The 19,133-nt window shown below is 39.1% G+C and overlaps 3 protein-coding genes across 11 annotated transcripts in view; 1 reads left to right on the top strand and 2 right to left on the bottom strand.

Moving 5' to 3' along the window:
* Positions 1–8,440, top strand: part of dok6 (docking protein 6) — a 48,004-nt gene extending 39,564 nt beyond the window's left edge. The window contains exon 8 of the mRNA XM_020645348.3: positions 5,906–8,440. Within this exon, the coding sequence (XP_020501004.1) occupies positions 5,906–6,060 (155 nt within the window). The 3' untranslated portion in view covers positions 6,061–8,440. The remainder of the gene's footprint in view (positions 1–5,905) is intronic.
* Positions 8,441–9,182: 742 nt separating this feature from the next.
* On the bottom strand, positions 9,183–15,286 carry cd226 (CD226 molecule). 7 transcript variants are annotated; one of them, XM_065948697.1, is made up of 6 exons: positions 15,066–15,276; positions 14,093–14,416; positions 13,520–13,900; positions 13,037–13,139; positions 11,787–11,841; positions 9,183–10,396 (listed from the first exon to the last, which is right to left on the bottom strand). In XM_065948697.1, the coding sequence occupies exons 1-6, from the start codon at positions 15,127–15,129 to the stop codon at positions 10,208–10,210; spliced, it is 1,116 nt and encodes a 371-aa protein (XP_065804769.1). In that variant the 5' UTR covers positions 15,130–15,276; the 3' UTR covers positions 9,183–10,207. The 7 variants fall into 7 exon arrangements, with proteins under 7 accessions (XP_065804769.1, XP_065804768.1, XP_065804773.1 ...); XM_065948696.1 differs by having other exon boundaries at positions 11,787–11,844; positions 15,066–15,274; XM_065948701.1 differs by having other exon boundaries at positions 9,183–9,469; positions 15,066–15,267.
* Positions 15,287–16,398: 1,112 nt separating this feature from the next.
* Positions 16,399–19,133, bottom strand: part of rttn (rotatin) — a 31,190-nt gene continuing 28,455 nt past the window's right edge. For 2 of the 3 annotated variants that reach the window (XM_065948695.1, XM_020646340.3), the window contains exons 47-49: positions 17,603–17,706; positions 16,662–16,731; positions 16,399–16,571 (exon numbers count right to left, since the gene is read on the bottom strand). In XM_065948695.1, coding sequence (XP_065804767.1) covers positions 16,486–16,571; positions 16,662–16,731; positions 17,603–17,706 — 260 coding nt within the window. In that variant the 3' untranslated portion in view covers positions 16,399–16,485. The remainder of the gene's footprint in view (positions 16,572–16,661; positions 16,732–17,602; positions 17,707–19,133) is intronic. The other variant, XM_065948694.1, reaches the window with a different exon arrangement.

Genomic DNA, 19,133 nt, shown 5'->3' on the forward strand with positions numbered 1-19,133 from the left:
TGGAAGGCGTGTCATGCATGCTCACACAGACAGACAGACAGACAGACACACACACACACACACACACACACACACACACACACACACACACACACACACACACACACACACACACACACACACACACACACACACGATGCGTCTAGTGCTTGCAACATGGCTCACAGCTTTTACTAGATGGCAGGAGTCGTATAGCTAGCTAGCTTGTGAATTTGGTCTTCTACATCAGGTGGAAGTTGTCATAAAGTTAGTGATAATAAAACCCACCCACTAAGAGGGATGATGTGAGTCGTCAATTTTACTGTTCTATAATTTTATAGCTGGGTCCCTATTCACAGAGCTGGAAGTATAGCATTTCCTGCTTAGCAACAGCGGAGGCTGGACAAACTCTCGCGTACTAAGCTAACACGGCCCGAACGCGATATCCTGGACGAGATTGGGTCTGTTCAGGATGGTGCGGTCACAAGAGGTGGAACAATTCTGATAGCGTCACAAATTGTCTTCTTTCGTCTAACCCTTCACCTTGTAACATGAACGGAAAGTGCAGGGGGAATGAGAGTATTTTCTCAGAAACATTTCGCTCCTATGTTGATTGGCAAATTATGAAAATAAAAATACAATTTGAACTGATTACTTTTAAAAAGTTATTTTTCAAACCTCAGGTTAATAAAGTAAATCATGGTGTACATTCCTTCTTTAAAAAAACATCTATTCTATTTGACACACTGCTTTTAGTCAGACTGATATTAAGTTGTTAATTTATTTTTGTACATTATGTTACTTGTTCATAGAAGGAGATGGTTATAATATGTTTAAGATACTCTTGTAATTTATGTACAACTTCTGGCAGTTTAACTTCCAGGAACATCTCTTCAAGAAGTACATCTCCAACAGTAACTCACCTATAGAAGTGGATGGTGGCTTCTCCTGGACTCAGTAACAGAAACATCAGCTTATTTTCCTCTAATAATGCTGATATTAGCCAAAATGGATTAAGCAGCAAATTGGTATAAGAAATAAGGAATTTGGACCATGACGGCTGGCTGATCAGCTCCTTGGCTCCCTGCGTGCGTGATGAATATCCTATCAGCACAGTCAATTTGCTGAGTCATGCTCGGGTTGCTTTCAAATACCCTGCGGGTCCGGGGGAATAATTAAGGAACACAGTTTCCTGTCCCATTGAGGTTTATTCACCTATTTGTTTATTTCTTTCCCCCTGTTAACGCAGGAAGCTGGCGGTAAAGTTTTCCTTTATTTTAATTGATGTCACATCTGTTTTTATTGAGCTGGAAGTGTTTCAAAAATACATCCCCAAAAGCCTAGTTTGCCATAATTGAAAGTAATAATGTTCAAATGTGTTTTGTTTAAAGGTAAGGGATGTGGGGGGGTTGTAGGAGAAAAAAACAGTTATGCTGGATCATCTTTATAGCTCTATAAAACAAAATGTAACCTAATATCCTAATATCCCATAATAAAAATATTTTTTGAACTAAAACCTCACATAGATGTTTTAATGTCTAGAAAGTGTAGGATAAAACGATATATCTACGTTGTATTGTTTCCCACCTCTACTCTCCTAATGCTATTCACTCTTTTGCATTTCACTGAAACTGCTGTGTTCTTGTGAGGTTGCTGATGCATACAAATAAGTGCACTTTAAAGTTTCGGAGCTGAAAGAGCAAAGGCGCCTTGCCTGTCGGAAATACTTCAATTACAGACTAATAGTGGGGATGGAAAGGGAACAAGAATGTCTGTATTTCTTTTACTTGGTTTCATTTTATTACTGTAATTTTTTTTTTTTTTTACATTTTGCACAGAAACACACAGAAACAGTCTCTCTTATTCTCTGAATTTCTTTGTGTTTTACTGTTTAGTGCTGAAGCATTAGCAATTCTAATAGAACTGAGTGCGATTCTGGGATCAGCTGGGAGTGTTACTGAGAGGGTGCAAGTATTAGAGGCACAGGGTCAAGACGATAGGAGAACAGGATGATAGCACTATCTTATCTGCAGCAGGGGACAAGGAACATAGTATATTTCGATAGCAAAAATTCCATAAAATATTCATCACAGATAAAACTGTTTTCAGCTGCTTTGGTTTCTTTGTGATCGATTGTTGGGAAGTTTTCAGTCAGCAGCTGAAGCTTTATGAATCCTGGAGACTATTTTTCACTTCTGTTTTACCACACAAATAAAGACAAAGATTCATGTCAGCAGCCTCGCATAATCCAGAGTTTGCCTCTTCCTCTGGTTACAGCTGTGACTAGTACACCGGCTGGGTTATGGCACTGTGTAGAAGGAAGGTGCAGACAGGTGTGTTTTTGTGTAGACATGCATGAAGAGGTGCTTCTGTATCCAGGAACGCCATTGTATCTGTAGGACTCTGTGTGTGTGCCTTAGTGCCCTCCCTACCTGTCCCGTCTGCTCGGGCCCTGCAGCTGCCACCCCGGGCCAGATAGGATGACATGACCTTCTCTGGTAATGAAAAGGCACTGACAAATCACTGTCTGCTCCTCACAAGGACAGGGGAGGAGGAGGTAGAGGAGGTCGCTGACACCCTCTTCTCTCTTTGTGTTTGATACTTAAAAACATGTTAATGTTTGTATTTCTTTTGCAAAAAGAGTGGATCTTATCAGGGATCTGGCTTCACATAACAATCTCAAGTGGGAGCCTCTGGTGTTAAAAAAGATTAAGCCAATGCAGATGTGGCAAAAACTGCAGTACCTCCACTGTCCACTTGAGGCCCACTGCCAACGTGGGTCAATCTCCATAGAGCCCCACATTGAAAATGCACAGCGCAGAAATAAACATGTTTACAGCCTGTTTTGTACGATACATGACTGCTGAATATGGGTTTAAATTTAACATGACTCATCATTTTAATTGTATTAAGCCTAAAAGTTATGCATAATAAGGGGCATGGCCGCTTTTAAGTGACAGGTGGGCCTAGTGGCAATTTGCTAGACATCGCCACGGCTAATTAATTCACTAAACTTATCTCATATTGAGCTAAACTGGTAACCTCTCACTCGTTTTGTTTGGTGTGTTTGTTTGTGTCGTTGATACTACGTTTTGCTGGGTGGTTTATGGCACTAATGTTGCATACGGGGGTATCATAGAGTGTTGTCCAGCTCTGCTTCTGATTGGTCCAACTTGAGAGCAGGTTCACTGTCAGTCATGCAGATCACAGATCACCTGTGTCATGAATGTGTCTGTGCCTTATCATTGCTTGTCTTGCGTCGTGATGTTGACTTGACAATGCCTGAAGAAGATCTGTGAGATTGAGACGTTGCTTTTGAAATTAAAGTTGGGAGCTTTTATTACAGTGTGCCAGCCTTTTTTTAAGGCTTCCAGTATGTGTGTTAGTTTTTCTTTGGATGTGCGTACCCCTTTTTCTTTTTTCTTGTAAAATCTATGTAAATCTATAATCTAATATTTTATTTATATTTCAGCATTAATTGGCAGGAATTGGTGTCTGCACTCACCGTAGCTGACTTGTAAAGTCATTCAGTGACATTCAGTTTGTATGACAGTGCAAAGGAGTTAACATTTTTGTTTGTTTTTCCCTGAAGAAGTTACAATGGTCTGGAATTATATTATTATATATTTATATTATTATTATATAAGTTATTTTGTGTTCTACCACTGGGGATGCAGACAAGCTACTGTACAAAAATTGTCTTAGATTTTTTTCAGTCTTAATGCCAAGGAAACATGTTGGAACCGGAAGTGTTATGGTTTTGTTTGTAGTACAAGAAGTAACATCAACCGATTTTATCAGCAGACATTATCCATACGCAGTAAAATGGTCCACATGGAAGGTTAAAGGGGAATAAATAATCACAGAACATAGCAGATTTTAACAACAAGTTAGCGTTAATTACTGTCTTAAGACAGATCTGCATGCAAACATCAATTCTTGCTTCTTATGTTGATAGTCGGACTGTAAACAAAGCCAGCAACACAAGCACAGAAAAGGATCAAGTCTTGACTGATAGCTGATGGGTTCTGAGACAGGCCAGCTAATGACTTTGCCTCAGGTGTAGAATGTTTAGCTTTGATGACTTGGGTCCTCTCAAGGGTCCCTCTCTTGTTCAAATATGGTAATTCTGGAAACAGAAACCAGCCAAACCATGGCTTCAAAAAGGCAGTCAATAAACCGATAGATGACGTCACGGGACTGCATCCAAAATGTATAGTCCATCAAAAAACATTGCTGTTAATGACAGAGAAGATGACTGAACTGGGCTTCCTGCCTTATTTTTTATCAGACCAAATTGGCCTTGCTTGAGGAGGGATTGTCTTGGCAAAGATGTGAAAAGGATATGCCTGGTTGCGCACCAGGCGTTTCAGCAATCTATTAAATACAATATGGAGGGGAAGGAAAGTGTTCCAGTTTTTTTTTTTTTACTTGCAGTTCATGAACTGAGCTGCATTTAAAACCTCAAGCTGGAGCCTTATCTCATTTTTCTTTTTTCCAGTAAGAGGTGGAAGGGAAGACTTGTGGACAGAGGTGTGTGTGTGTGTGTGTGTGTGTGTGTGTGTGTGTGTGTGTGTGTGTGTGTGTGTGTGTTGGGGTGGGGGGATGACTCACCTGCATGGCTGCCTCTGTTTTGGTCTCATCCTCACCCCCACACCAGCCCCTCTGTCTTGCTGTTCCCTTACTTCACACAGGAAAGTGTTTTTTTTCTTCTCTCGCTTTCTATTCACCCTGTCTTTCTTTACTTCTGCATCACTACTTCTGTTTTTAACAAGACTTCTCTCCCTCCGTGACTCTCTGTGACACACATTCACACATCCACTTGACATTGATTACCAGGCTGACTTAGTCATATTTTATATTCTGACGTGTTGTGAGGTTTGCAGTGCATCTCACGGTCTGAGCCCTGACTCTCTCTGGTGACAGTGTGACGGGGACACGCAGAAAAAAGATGTATGTGTGTGTGTGTGTGTGTGTGTGTGTGTGTGTGTGTGTGTGTGTGTGTGTGTAAATGAGTTCACTTTGCAATGAATGGAAATCCGCTATGACTATTACCTATTGCAGGAGAGTTTTGTCTATGCTTTTCTGGAAGATGACTACTTATAGAAAGTTTTCTTTCCAATCAGATTTCAACTATCCAGTTAAAGTTATTTGATTTAAAGACTACACATATTTATAGCTATGCTACACACAGGTGACAAGCAGCAGTCACCTGTTATTTGGAGGTAGCTTGTTCTTAAGTTGGACTTGATTACAGTGTTTTAGATTTTGCACCTCCTGAAATATTCATCAGTGGCCACTTCCTCCTTATTCGGTGCATGATCAGCAGCCTGCCAGCCACTTTATCCTCAACCTACCTAGCTGAGCACATCTCCAAACAGCATCCTAATATATTATTAATGGTCTCGCAGTTGCACAGAACAGCCCTCCACCCACAAGTATCCATTCCCCCTCTCTCAGTTCACTTAACCAGGATGAACTGCAGAACAAATTGGTCCAGTTAATCTAGATAAAGGTGGAGTGAGAGCTAGGAAAGGAAGGAGGCGTTTGAAAAAGACAAATACAAGTGTAAATCGTTATGAAATGAAGATGCTTGTGGTAAAAGTTAGATTTTCTCTCATGTCTGTAACTATTGTACTTTTATGGGTTTATATATATTTTTGCATTATGTAAGATCCACCTACATCAGAAGGCTTTAAATATATTTTTTCTCTAAATGAAGAACACCAGGATTATTTTTGTCAACATATGAATACATCAGCATGGGCTGTAACCAAGCAACAGTTGTATCCATCAACATATTGTCTAAGAAAACAGGACTTGTTTGTTACGGAAAATAAAGTAAAAAAAAAAAAAGAGAGATTACGTTTTATTCTGCTTTAAAGAAGAGCTCCATTGACTCCTTTCCCACTTGTTATTTCTACAGGAAGCAGCTTGTCAATGACATTCATCCCTCGAGCACAGACGTTCCCCAGCTTTCTATCTGATGAGCCAGAACAGGGGGAGAGCCAGCACCAGGAAGAGGCACCGTCGCCCTCTAGTGGCTGTGAATCCACTTGCAGCCTAAGACCGCTTCAATGACAAAGAATGGCTTCCCCAAAACTGAACACTTTGCCCACTACTGTAGAAAGGATGTAGAAATATGTATAGTGACATGTGTAATATATCATTTCATAGTGTCTGCTGTAGAGTGACTGGTTTATGGAAATTAACCTGAATTGTTTTTTTTGTATGTTGTGTGGCAACAACAGTAGCTACAAAAATGCACCAAAAATCATGAAAGTGTAGTTTTTTTTTGTTCATTTGTTGTCAAAGCCCATAGAACTCAGATTTTTAATCAATGAAACATTTTTTTTTCAAGATGTTATATTTACGAACACGTCAGGTTCTACTTTTAAAAAATGATCAGAAAAGGTGTTTTTTTGTGTGAAATGGATAAAATCACATTAGACTCACTCGAACAGCTTGCTGCCTCAGCAACCAATTCCAGAGAAATTTTGCCATTTTTTGACACATCATTCTCCCAAACTTTTATGTACTTTTTTACCCACTCTCAAGAATGTGAAATTGATCAATGAGTCACACAGAAAAGTGTTCCAAGTTGAAGGCAGTGATGGATCAGCTAAAGCTCTTATTCGGTAACAACCAGCAAAGGGAAAGCGTCATTCCGAAAAAAGAGTATGTAAGAGTGGACTGTCAAGTCAGAGATGAGAGAAGGTAACTTCCGCAAATCCTCTATTTTAAACTGCTGACCCTACAGTGGGAAAGCAATCTGGGTTTAATGGTTTCCTAGCTCCTCTACAGCATTTGTAACTGGTTCATTAGCAAAATGTGAGAACAAAGATGGTGATGAGCTGATAGTGAGAGTTAAATAATAGCATCATAGGTTGACAACAAGGATTGTCAACTATAAATATTTGTCAGGCTGAGGCTTAAAAACAACTGCGTACCAGCAGCTTTAAAACCACAGCTTGTATTTGCACTTTTGTACGGCGTAAATAAATGATATATGGTATTCATTTTGTGAACTCTAGAGGTGCTGGTATGTGGTTTTGTTACCATTGTCTGAACTAAGTTTAAGCTAACCAGATGTTAGCGCTAGCTTCAGTTTTTGCTTACAGACTTGAGAGTTGATTAAATCTTCATCTCCAACTGTTGTCAAGCATTCAAAAGACTGCATAAGCAACATTTCCATTATAAAAATGACTGATCATTGGTGTTTAAAAGCATCTCAGACCTTTACCTTATTTGTTATACCTTATACCATTTTGTTTTCCATTAGCAAGAATACGAACAAGAAACAATCATTGTAGTAATTGTGGTAAAAAGAGATAACAGAAAACCATTAAATATTTCAGTAAATCTTTTCTGTAGAATGTGAGTGAAGTTAGCCTACGTGATCCCTGTGACGATATTCTGCAATGTCCTCCTCAAGTAAAAAGTGCCTTCCAACAAAGACCGCAGAGTGTGAGACCTACACACCCAAATCACCATCTTTGGGTTTTAGTTTACCGCTGTAGACAAAATTAAGCACTGAACCTTCAATAACCTATATTTAATCGTCTAAAGTCCCAGTAGCCTCAGAAATGCCATATCCCACATGAAATACTTCTAATCCTAACCTTTCCTCGAGCTCCTTTAGAGATAAGAAAAACACTTGTTGCCTGTTGGTGGCTGTCAACACATTTAGTCCCGTCTTTCAGTATTTGTGGTTAAAATGGTTGTACTTTTTGTGAGGTTAAAGAAACACACAGATCTCTCAAATCCGGAAAAGCCAAGCAACAACTCAGAAATTATAAAATAGATTCCAATGACAATCAGTTTGAGGCAGCAAATACGTTCTTTGATCAACATTAGAGCACTTCCTTTGAGTTTTTAGTTTTAAGTACAGAGAAATAGCTCCCTAGAACTTGAAATTCAAGTACAAGCACTTATTTTATGTTGAAGTTTTGCTATCAGGCACTTTATTTTGTCAATTGTATTTAAATAGCTCGTATGTTTTTATTAAGTTGAGCCTCAAGTGAAGTACGAATCTACAATTGTGTCTGCATCACAGAGTCCCTATTACAGACAGCTGTTGACATGTCTGGGCACATTTCTGCTCGTGTAGTCTTGAGGTTTAAGCTCAAGTGTGATAAATAAATGTATGTGTAAAAGATCCACTACATCTGGACCATTAGAACGAGTACAAACTGCAGACTGAAGGAAAGTTCTAGATATCTGTGTTTATCATTTGCTATTCTTTTTGGCATATGTATGTTGTAGCCATTCACTTGTTTGTAGGAATGTCATGTTATCTGTTGCTTCATGATTGTAATTGTGTCAAACTCGTTTGTGTTCAGTTATTGTCAGGTTACATGTTATTAGCACTTTGAACACATTGAGTGTAGTACTACAGTTTTCACTAAATGTACATATGTAATGTTTCTGATGATGAAAGGGTAATAAATTGAATGTTCTACATGTATCAACTTTTTTAAGCTAGCAGGGAATTTCGGAGTCAAGGTAGGTAGTATTTCATTAAGACAATTGTTTGATACTTGTTTGCTTTTATGCAGAGTTTTAATAGTAGATTGATTTGACTCATGATTGAGCAAGAATAAGGCTAGCGTCCTTTTAGCTAAGCTTTAGCACAGTATCTTGTCATAGGTTGTAAACAGAAAACTTGCTTATTCCAATGTTATCAGAGAGCGCTTTATAAAGAAATTCTCAACTCAAAATGTATAAAAAAGAAAAGGAAAATGAGTGGTGTTATGGGAAAAACAAATTAAGAAAACTAAGAAGATATAATGAATAATGTTGTGCTTTTAGCAGAGAAGTCACTTAGAAATATTGAGCTAGATACCCTAATTTTCCATGTTGTCCAGTCTTTGTGCTAAGCTAAGCCAATCAACGGCTATAACAAATCCATGAATGGTATTAATCTTTTTTTCTAATGCTCTGTAATGTATGGTGTCCCTGAAGTCTCAAAAAGTAGAAACAAAATATATTTGTGCACATATTAACTTTTAATTTTTTTTATTTTACTTTTTGGGCCTTCAGGGGCTCTGTTGTATTGAAACAAATTTTCAAAAATGTCAAACTTGTAATACCTCAAACACAAAATATGTAGATAATTGTCTTTTCTAAAGACATTTACAGTATATATTTTATTTAGTTCAGCTTTCATATGCCACACTCCCACAACAGAAGAAATAAACATGTTAGCAGTCATGACACATTTTTATTTTCATTTGGAGTCATTTACAGTCACACATATCAGTTTCACTATTGCTGGTCACCCACACAGTATCACAGGTTTCAAAGTCAAAAGTAAACTTGCAGCTTGTTCTGTTTTCCAGGAACAGCAAGATGAGAGAATGAAGGCAAAGTTTCGATTCCAAACTATATTGTCTCTTTGAGTTCCATATTTCTAACTTGTCCACATTTGTCTTGTTTCCTAGCAGGATAGCCTGCATATCCATTACTGCCTCTGCCACTGCCTCCATTTCTATGGAGATAAATGAATCAGATTACAAATAAACAACACACAGCTCCGAGGTACGTCCATAAACTTTAAATAATGATTTACAAGAGCACATAGGCAAGCTTAGCAATCATCTACAAAGAAGAAATCCTGTGACATCTTGGCGTTAAAAACTGTATGTATGATTCAAAATAAGAAACAAAATATTTTATCAATAAACTAGACAAAGGAGAGCCGTTTTAAACATAAGCACAGGATTAGCTCATTAGAGTAGCTTTCATAATATAAGCCTTCTGTAACTAGGATGCAGCCATACAAGACACAGAGCCCTTTGGGGAAAGCAACAGACTCATGCGATGGTACAGCGCTGAGTGACTGCTTTTCTTTTCTGTTAGATGATTAGACACCATTGTCAGGCTTTGAATGGAAACCAGGAGGGATGAAAGTAAAAGGAGAGCAATTATACAGGCTTTTGTCAATCGTTTTACTCAGGGGTTGAGGAAGTGAAAAGAATGATTATCCAGGCCTTTGTCTTCTCTCGCTGCGTGACGGTAACTGTCAACTATTGTTTTGCCCCAAACAAATATATCCTCAACAGTAATTATGGAGTACATACTACATTTAATTAATAAGAGCAAGACATGTTTAAAGCCAATCTGTCAGCCCCATCTTGCTTCCTTTTCAAACCAGAGTATGAATATGAATCAGTGTCACTGTGATCCCTGCATGCTTCCCATTTAAAAAAACAAAATAAAATAACGACTATGAGCTCCTGTTCTTATGTGGTTTTTTTTGTTTTCTTTGCTGATTTATACTTAAATTTGCAGAGGGATAACCTGCAGTGGTTTTGTATGATTGTATTGTCTGCATGTTGGCGTACACTGGAGCATTTCTGATCTGCCTGGGCTTCTTTGCCCTACTGCACACGGAGATGTTCTCATAGAGGTTGTTCTGTGGATTTAAGATAGGCTGTATTAGTAGATGAGGTGTTAGACACAGAGGTGTTACTGCAGTAGCATGCAAAAAAACACAAAATAAGAAAATAAGAAAGGGCCCAATCTAAATCTCCTCTTTATGATGACATGTATTTACATTGTACCAAATCACACAAAAAAAAGGAGCTTCAGATATAGAGTTATATTAAGTAAAATTTGTATCAAAAGATTGCTTATATATTTTATTCAAGTTTTACTTTATAAGAAATGGACCTTAAAGAGTCATAAAACGTGTGTGTGTTTGTAATTCTTGGTGCTTGTGTATGGAAATATATACTGTATATATAAATGACCAACAGGGTACCCTGGGCCCAGCCTAGAAGTTCTCAGGTGCGCTCCGTTGCAGAAACATACCATGAAAAATAAATCAATAATCCGTGGCACACTGAAAATAACTTTATTGTATTTTATTGTGAGTGAGCAACGCGTTTCGCCAATAGCTTCCTCAGGTTGGCTCAGCACAGTCACACACAGGTGTGTTTAATACAAATGAAAAATATAACGTGCAAAAATAACATGGATGACTATTTTATTTTAGAATGTTATAGTTTCATTTAAGGCTGTGACCCGGAATAATGTTTTTTGTGATGATTGGTCATGTGACTATTTGTGTTTAACACACCTGTGTGTGCCCTGTGACTGTGCTGGGAACAACCTGAGGAAGCTACAGGTGAAACTTGTTGTTCACTCACAATAAAATACAGTAAAGTTGTGTTCAGTGTGCCATGGATTAATAATTTATTTTTCAAAGTATAAGTTTGTGGGTGATGGATGGAGAACAGCCTATGAGATAGATTTGGATGTAGATGCATGGTATGTGTGAGTAAACAATATAAGCCGGGTCTATCAATGAAATGTGATGTTTTTCCTTTTCTTATGAAACTATGATTAGTAGTTATGTTGGAACAATGAATGTACTGATGTACTCCCTCACTCAACCAAATAAAATGAGAAAAAAGAAATTGACCTAAAAGAATATATGGAAGTAGCTTCACTTGAATATAGTACTCATTGGTGACTATAACAATCCCAATGTATAATATGTGATAAAAGATTACATTTTCAACCAATTTGTGTTCTTGTTAAAAAGATGAATTTAATATTATGAAACATCTACTACATGGTCAGTCACAGTGAAGCAGCGTCAGTTGAGTAAAAAGCACAAATACGATGTTTACATGAAGACAGAATGTGCTGTATGAAGAACAGGATGAGTTGGTACTTATTGATTAATAAAGAGGAACAGTTTTATAATTCAGTGCATGTCTGAAGAGAAGGTAAGGAAGAGCCGTAAAAGAGTCGAGTGTGAAGACAAGAGTAGAAATGATTACTAAGGTGAGGCTCACCTGACTCTGAGATGGGTGCAGTTTGACTTTGTACTCTTCTCTCCTGTTCCTCTTCCTGCTGGGATTTTTGTGTTGTGCAACAGAAATGGGGGGGAAGCACTTGTTTTTAGCAATGGGTAATTTCAGATGTGACCTCAGAATGTACTGATTCTTTTTTTTTATAAATCATAAAAGAACAGATTGTAACATCTTTAACTATGTTAGCTGTTTTCATCCAGGACAAAAAAAAAAAAATGTTAGATCACTTCGAAATGTAGTGCAATTTGATCATTTTTGAATTAATTGTCCAAGGAGGATACATTTTAATGACTTTGCCCAACTTTACATCTAGTGCAATGGTTTCAAACGTGGTGGTGAAAACTCCCACAATTCAGATGATTAAATGTGGGAACAGGAAAAGACAAGAAAGTTCAAAAAACAAATGGGGCTTCAGTTGCAGAAGTCAGCAACAGTAGTGGAACATATGACCATTGCTGGCAGGTCTCAAGTAGAAATCGTCCAAAACAATTACAGTCCAAATAATTTGGTGGCCACTGCAGAACCACGAGTATGAACCTGAGTCTCAGTAGTTCTTTAGAAAATAAATAAATCTCAACAATAAACACAATTTGGGGAGTCTTGGACAGATATTCATGCCCCCCTAAAGATGGAAAACCTTTGTGGTAGATTGATCTGCCTTGGATATGCCAATGACATCCCATTAGCCCCAGTAGTAAGCCTATGTTCACATGTTAAACTAAGATGGTAAAAAGAAAAAATAAACTGCTAAAACTCAGCATGCTAGTATTGTCAATGTGAGCATGTTAGCATGCTGACGTTAGCCTTTAGCTCAACTGTTAGATTGTGAAGTATAAAGCTCCTGTGAGGACTGATCAGACTAATTATTGTTTTTATAGTTATTCATAATGCTCTGCACTGCCGCCATGGGTTAGAGGTCAGACGAGGCGCATGGATCTGAGGGGCCTTTTTTTTACAATTTCGGCAGAAAAGAGTCAAAGTCAGTGGTAAGTTTGATGGGTAAAAAGTAGCAGTCCTTTTTGTCCTACACATGAACAGGACAAAAAGAAAAGAGATAGAGGTACAACTTTGTCCACAGCGGTCACAAAGATCAACAAAAACTGAAAGTTCCTCACAGTAGCTTTAAGTTTTGTTGGCCTTAAAGTTACAACTCAACATATCTTATTGTTTCAGACTGAAGTGCCATTAGCAGTTTGAATTAAATAAGACTGACCCATATCATGTGATCTTACCTGTGCCTCACTGCGAGTATAATAATGACCATGAGAAGAATTAGCCCTGCAGCTCCAGCCCCGATGTAAATATACATCATGTACATAGACAGGCTGAATCCACCTGGGTATAAAATGAGAGAACGTAATGCTATCAAAACCAAAATTGTACTGAAAGCAATGTTTCCTACTCAACAGAAAGCTGTGGTCATTGTGTCAGTGGTGACTGACGTGTCATTTTTTTGTGTTTTAACCCTGACACCACATCACGTTAAAGCAGTGTGCAGACACACAGCTCTATGGAAACAGTGAAGTGAGACATGACACAGGATGTTGTGGTTGACTCTGACTCTACTGACACGCTTAGGGTTAACATCACAATTGTTTTATTACATTCATTGTGTTTCTTAAATCTCTGCACTCTGTGGACATATTTGCATCCATAAATCCTTTTTCGTATCAACTTCAAAATAATGAACTCATAAGATCATGTATATGTTGTACCTGGAGGGGCCACAGTGAGCAGCACAGTGGTGGTCTGCACTCCTGTGTCCGTGCTAAAGGTACAGCGGTAGAAGCCGCTGTCTTCCGGCACAACGCCTGTCAGATGCAGACTGACGTCCAGGCTGTCTGCACAGCTCACCTCCCCCCTGTCGCTGTAGTCTTCTCCCACCAGGCCCCCCTCCACCTTCTTACACACTCCGATAATGCTCCAAGGCTCGCTGTGCGGCATCTTCTCCAATATGACCTGGTAGACAGTGCCGTTGTGCACGTGGTTACATTTGATGGTCAGGTTGTTGTTCCGCTCTGCTACCAGCTCCGTGTCCACTCTTACATCTTCTGGGGTGGGCGGCTCTGGGCTATCGTCTTCTTCTGGGGGTGTATCTGTAAAACAAAAAGGTGTAGGACAGAGAGGAAATAGCTTCTCAGGAAGAAAGAAATCAAACCACATGAAGGAAATAAAGAACATTCATTTACAACATTGATTCTTGTTCCTCTCTTAGTCACTCAGTGGGGGGGATTGATTTAAAATGACTCAGAATTTCCACTTCAGTAATCCCTGCCAAAATCTTTTACCTAAATCCTCCACCTGAATGTTCCTCGTCCAGGGGCCTTGGGGGAAGGTCTGAACAGAACAGTGATAAAGCCCGATATCCTGGTGAGTGACGTTCCTCATGGATATACTTCCATCCATCGGCGTTGTCCTCAGGAACTCTATCCTTTCCCGATAATGCTGAGAGAAAGCTACGCCATACTCCGGATGGAAAACAGCTACAGGTTCCTTGTCTGGCACTTTATTCCAGGACACCATGCTGAGGTTGCCGTTCCAGGGGCACAAACAGTCCAGAACCATGCCTTCCTCCAGATGGACTGTGACGGCATCTTTCTGCTGGACAGCGACTGTAAAGAGTGCAGCTTTCAGTTTATTTAATGTGCCAGAACTTTGAAATAGATATCATGACTTATATTAAAAGATGCAACAAAGAAAGTACAAATTTAAGTATGTACTTAAAGAAGAATAGCTATCTGTGAATACTAAGAAATTATATTTATATCCATGCTGTTTAGCAATCACTTATATAATCACACTTATTCCCCTCCTAAATCTTCTGGTTGAAGATTAACACAGCCATTCACAGCTCTGAGGCCATCCCTGGGGTAATGCTAATGAGGCTTATTTGAGCCAGTACACATAAACACATCTGACAATAGTCGGTGATCAAGCTTCCAAGTTTTTTCCGAAACCTTTTATACGAGCTGAATGACATCTGATTTCAAGTCCAGTGATGCCCCTGGGAGAGTTCTGGCAGGTTTAGAATAATAATATCTTGCAAAAACTGGGAATAAAAAGCCTTCGTACAGTCTTTTAAACCAGCTCAACTAAAAATAAATTGCAGAATAATTAATTTAAGAATGCAGTCTATCAAAGAGTCTAAAAATATTCAGGGAAATTACACTTCTAAAAGTCACATTGAGTGTTAGTTTTAGGGTTTTCATTTAACACATAACCACTCCTGAATCACAAAATAGTAAAAGCTAAAGTCCTTACCTTTAAGAAAAGGAAGAAAGATGAGTACCACGAAGTACCGGTGGTCCTTTTGTACAGCTTCCATCTTGCCCCACCGAGGGAGAATGAAAGCAGCATTGATGAGACGAGAAGTGATGCACCCGAGCTGCACTTCCTGCTAGCTCTCTGGCTACAGACAAACACTTGAGCAACTGGGGGGGGGTACACTTCACACTTAGCCCACTCTGTTAGCTCATCCCACACAGTGGGCCACTTTATCACCAGTGCTGGGAATGGGAGGCAAGCTTATGGTGTAACACTGCAAGGTGGGACCCAGACCGAGATGTTCTATTTGCAGTGATTATTCACTTAGTACTTGAAAAATGTGGATACTTTGAAAAGGTTTTGAACTTGATTACTATTTATACCTTTCCTTTTGAATACTTTGGGTGTATTTAAAAAAACGTCAACAATCATTCAGAGATGATAATCTCTGAAATACAACTTTGCAATATTGGTGTGTCAGTCCATCACTTTGCAAAGACAGAAAGATCCCAACAACTCTTGGTTGGATTTTCATAAATTCTGGTGTATATATTTATGGTACCCAGAGGATAAATCAGGCTAACCCTAGAGTTTTCCCAAAGTGCTCCCACACCCATGAGGTTGACTTTCGTTATTCAGACTGAATTACTGACAGCTCTACATGATTTAAGAGATTTAAAGGTCATATATGTGAGATATCTACTGAAAATCACAAAATGACCTAACTGTATCCTCAGACATTTAGGAAACATGCTAGTTTGAAGTCTTTGCTCCTCTGACAACATTGCAGCAGCCAGTATGTCCTCCTAAGTTTCAATTCTGGTGCAGAATGGTCTGTTTATTTTTTGACCTTTGACCTTTGAGAAGAAAGGCAGTTCGAGGCAGCCCAACACGGCCCTTTTTGACGCCCCTCAGTTTGCCAGGCAAACGGCAAACCAACAGGTGTTGCAGCGAGGAAGAGGGCAAGTGAACTGGTTCAACTGATTGTACCCGACCTAAAAAGCCTCTGCATTTATCTAATAGGCTCCAAGACAGGCACGTGGTAAGACTAGATTAAATACTGGAGATGCTTTTGAAAAAAGGAGAGAGGTTAGAACACAGAAAGGTTTCAAGACCGATGCAGAGGTTGACAAATACACATCAACACATGGTTTTTAGTGTCTGTGTTATTTATCACCAACTCATTCAGTGTGCTATTGGGTGAAAAAAAAAAAAAAAGAACACCACAACCAATATGTATCTGTTTAAAGCCACAACGGGGTCACTTCCTGAAACATGCAAAATCATTCTCATTGGTGCTCATATGAATTACGACCGCACAAGTCAAAAGTTTAATTCTGACACTTAGCTCTTTATTATCAAAATGAATTCATCTTAGATATGTATAAAACATGATTTAAAAACAGACAATAGATAATCACTTATTGAGCAGCTGGGAAAGGTTTTCAAGGCACTTCAACAGGTAGGCGCTCACTGGCTCCTGCTTGTTCTCTTCGTCTGCTGCTACAGGAAAGTAAAGGAACAGATGTAAACAACAGGACACACAAAAGCTAATGTTGAGAAGGGACATTATCAAAGTGAATAAATGTATACCTTTCTTAGAGATGCTTTGTGCCTCCTCTATTCTTAATCGAACAGAGGGACACTTCAAAGTAGTCTTGGCCTTTGAGGGGAAATTAAAGAGACAGATTAGAAAGAGGGAGAGCTTTTATCCGTTCATAATCAGGTGATAAAAACAGTTGGTCATCTCTTTCTATACGATCGAACTAGACAACGTTTTAAGCAGATATATGTTTTTATAGGACCCCACACAGTGAAGACATGCTAAGAATAAATTGACACCGGGTGGGGTGCAAAACGTTTAAATGTTTTTTGGGCCAATGTGAAACGTTTAGCAATTTGGTCAAACGTTTAAACGTATAAATGTTAAGGGGGGGGCAGCGCGTGGCGGCGTCAGGCTTGTTAAATAAACGCAGTGGTTCCCACACATAGATGATACCTGGATGGGCCGCCCAAGTATATTTCCGACCTGATTTTATTTAATTTTTCATTTATTCATAAAATTGCGGCGTGCACAAGAGAGCGAGAGAGAGAGTGCTGACACGCGAGAGGACCTCACACCTCCCGATTTAAAAAAAAAAAAAACTTCCCTCTCAACTTCTGCGGAGAGATAAGAGTGCAGAATCACATCAACAGAGAGAGACCGAGGGAGCGATAAGGTCCACTGTCCGTACATCTCTCTTGTATATGCACTGCTGTTGCGGAGTGCTTTGTGCAGTGACATGTGCATGTTACCACATTTAAAAAAAACCAACTAATTAACGTTTAAATGGTTGGTGATATAAGTACAAGTTTAGAAGTCACACCTCTAATTGGCACTGTGCGGTACATCAGAATCCAAATAATGGAATAGTCAGTGCACAATAGCAGGTGTGTGTGTGTGTGTGTGTGTGTGTGTGTGTGTGTGTGTGTGTGTGTGTGTGTGTGTGTGTGTGTGTGTGTGTGTGTGTGTGTGTGTGTGTGTGTGTGTGTACCCTCTGATTGTTGTGGAGCAGAGCCCAAAGTGAAGATGCTCCCATACATCGGGTTTCCATGTCTTTACTGTCCAAACAGCTTAACAACACCTTCATGGCTGTGCCTGGAAGAAAAACAACGTCTCAATATGATAAACATCAATTTGAAGCAAAAGAAGAGTACATGTAAAAAAAAAAATTGTTCATCTTGATATACCCATATATTGCTATTTTTTTTTAGCTCTAAATAAAACTATTCAAAGAAAAACAAGCTTGACAAAAAAAAAACACAGTCACTATCTGCATTGTTTCCTCATGTTGTCTTTTGATCATGTGTACATATCACACATACAGTAACTCATACTGTTTGCTAAACTAACACAGGAAGTGATATTTCCACAGGAAACTAAAAGAAATGACACCCACCTGGCATAGACCACACATCACACCTGCAACTGGAAACTGTGCGAGGGGGCACAATTTGCCACTTCCTCTCCTTTCATCATACTTATACATGATCTATGAATCATTGGCCTGCGTACACCTGCTGCATCCGTACACCTGCTGCATCCGTACTCTCTGAATTTAAATACAACTTGTTTGAAAATACTGAAGTTTCCAAACAGCTCATTTACTGTGCTCATCCAGCAGGCACGTGGCAACTTGTTTGTCCTTCCACCTGATGACTATTTGTCCAACATTTACTTCTTATAGAGCTCTACATGAGTGCAGCTTCGAAAAATGTAATCTTTTAGTTTTAGTTTGCAAGATGCTCGGCTTCTTTACAAGCCACTTGTTTACTTTACTTGTTATGTCAGTCTGTTGTCTTGAGCGCTCTAGACTGTGTACAATCTGCTTGTCTGAGATCAGCAAAATGTCTAAATCTAAGGATTTGTAGGAGCCATTCAAAGAAAAAAACGCATTTTCAGCTTCTACACCGGGGAACAAATATTAGGTCAAATAACTCTGGGTTCGTGTTCATTATCTGTGGCTCCAAGACCCCTTTGAACAGTCTCCCTTAAAGGACCAATATGTAACTCTGACACCTAGTGTTAGAAATGTGTACTGCAGCCCAAATTCAAAACATTTGAGAGAGCTGCCCCCCCCCCCCTCCTTAGTGTCCATGCTCAGGCAGTTTGCCATGTCAAGGACATTAAAGCAGCTCTACATCAGTCTGGAAACAGCTAGCCTTGCCCTGCTTCAGTCTTAGCTTAACTAAACACTTCCTCGCTCGAAATCCATAATCAAGCACAAAGAGAGTAATATCAATTGTCTCTGGCCAAAATGTTTTCATCAATTGCCTATCCTTTTGTTTAATACCAACCCACTGTTCATGCAATCATTTCCTTCAATCGCAGTGATCAGATTGGTCGTTAAGATACTATGACTTGTGGGGAAAAAAAAACTGAGAATCTGCTAAATGACAACTTTTAGGACTTTCAACAGAAACAAAGCCTCCCACCGTTTTCTGTTGAACTTTCCAAAAGTAAAAAGAAAAAAAAAAGGTTTTGGGAAGATTCAGAAGAAAAGAATCTTACTTACTAAAACCATG

Source organism: Labrus bergylta, chromosome 20 (assembly GCF_963930695.1).
Source record: "Labrus bergylta chromosome 20, fLabBer1.1, whole genome shotgun sequence".
Classification (NCBI taxonomy): domain Eukaryota; kingdom Metazoa; phylum Chordata; class Actinopteri; order Labriformes; family Labridae; genus Labrus; species Labrus bergylta.

Bases quoted from the DNA above. Each gene is read 5' to 3' on its own strand.
- cd226 (XM_065948696.1), bottom strand. From the start codon at position 15,129: ATGGAAGCTGTACAAAAGGACCACCGGTACTTCGTGGTACTCATCTTT. The intron at 14,417-15,065 runs GTAAGGACTTTA...CACTCTTTACAG, and splicing joins CTTTCTTCCTTTTCTTAAAG to TCGCTGTCCAGCAGAAAGAT. The intron at 10,397-11,786 runs GTGAGCCTCACC...TTAAATCCACAG, and splicing joins TGCACCCATCTCAGAGTCAG to AACAACCTCTATGAGAACAT.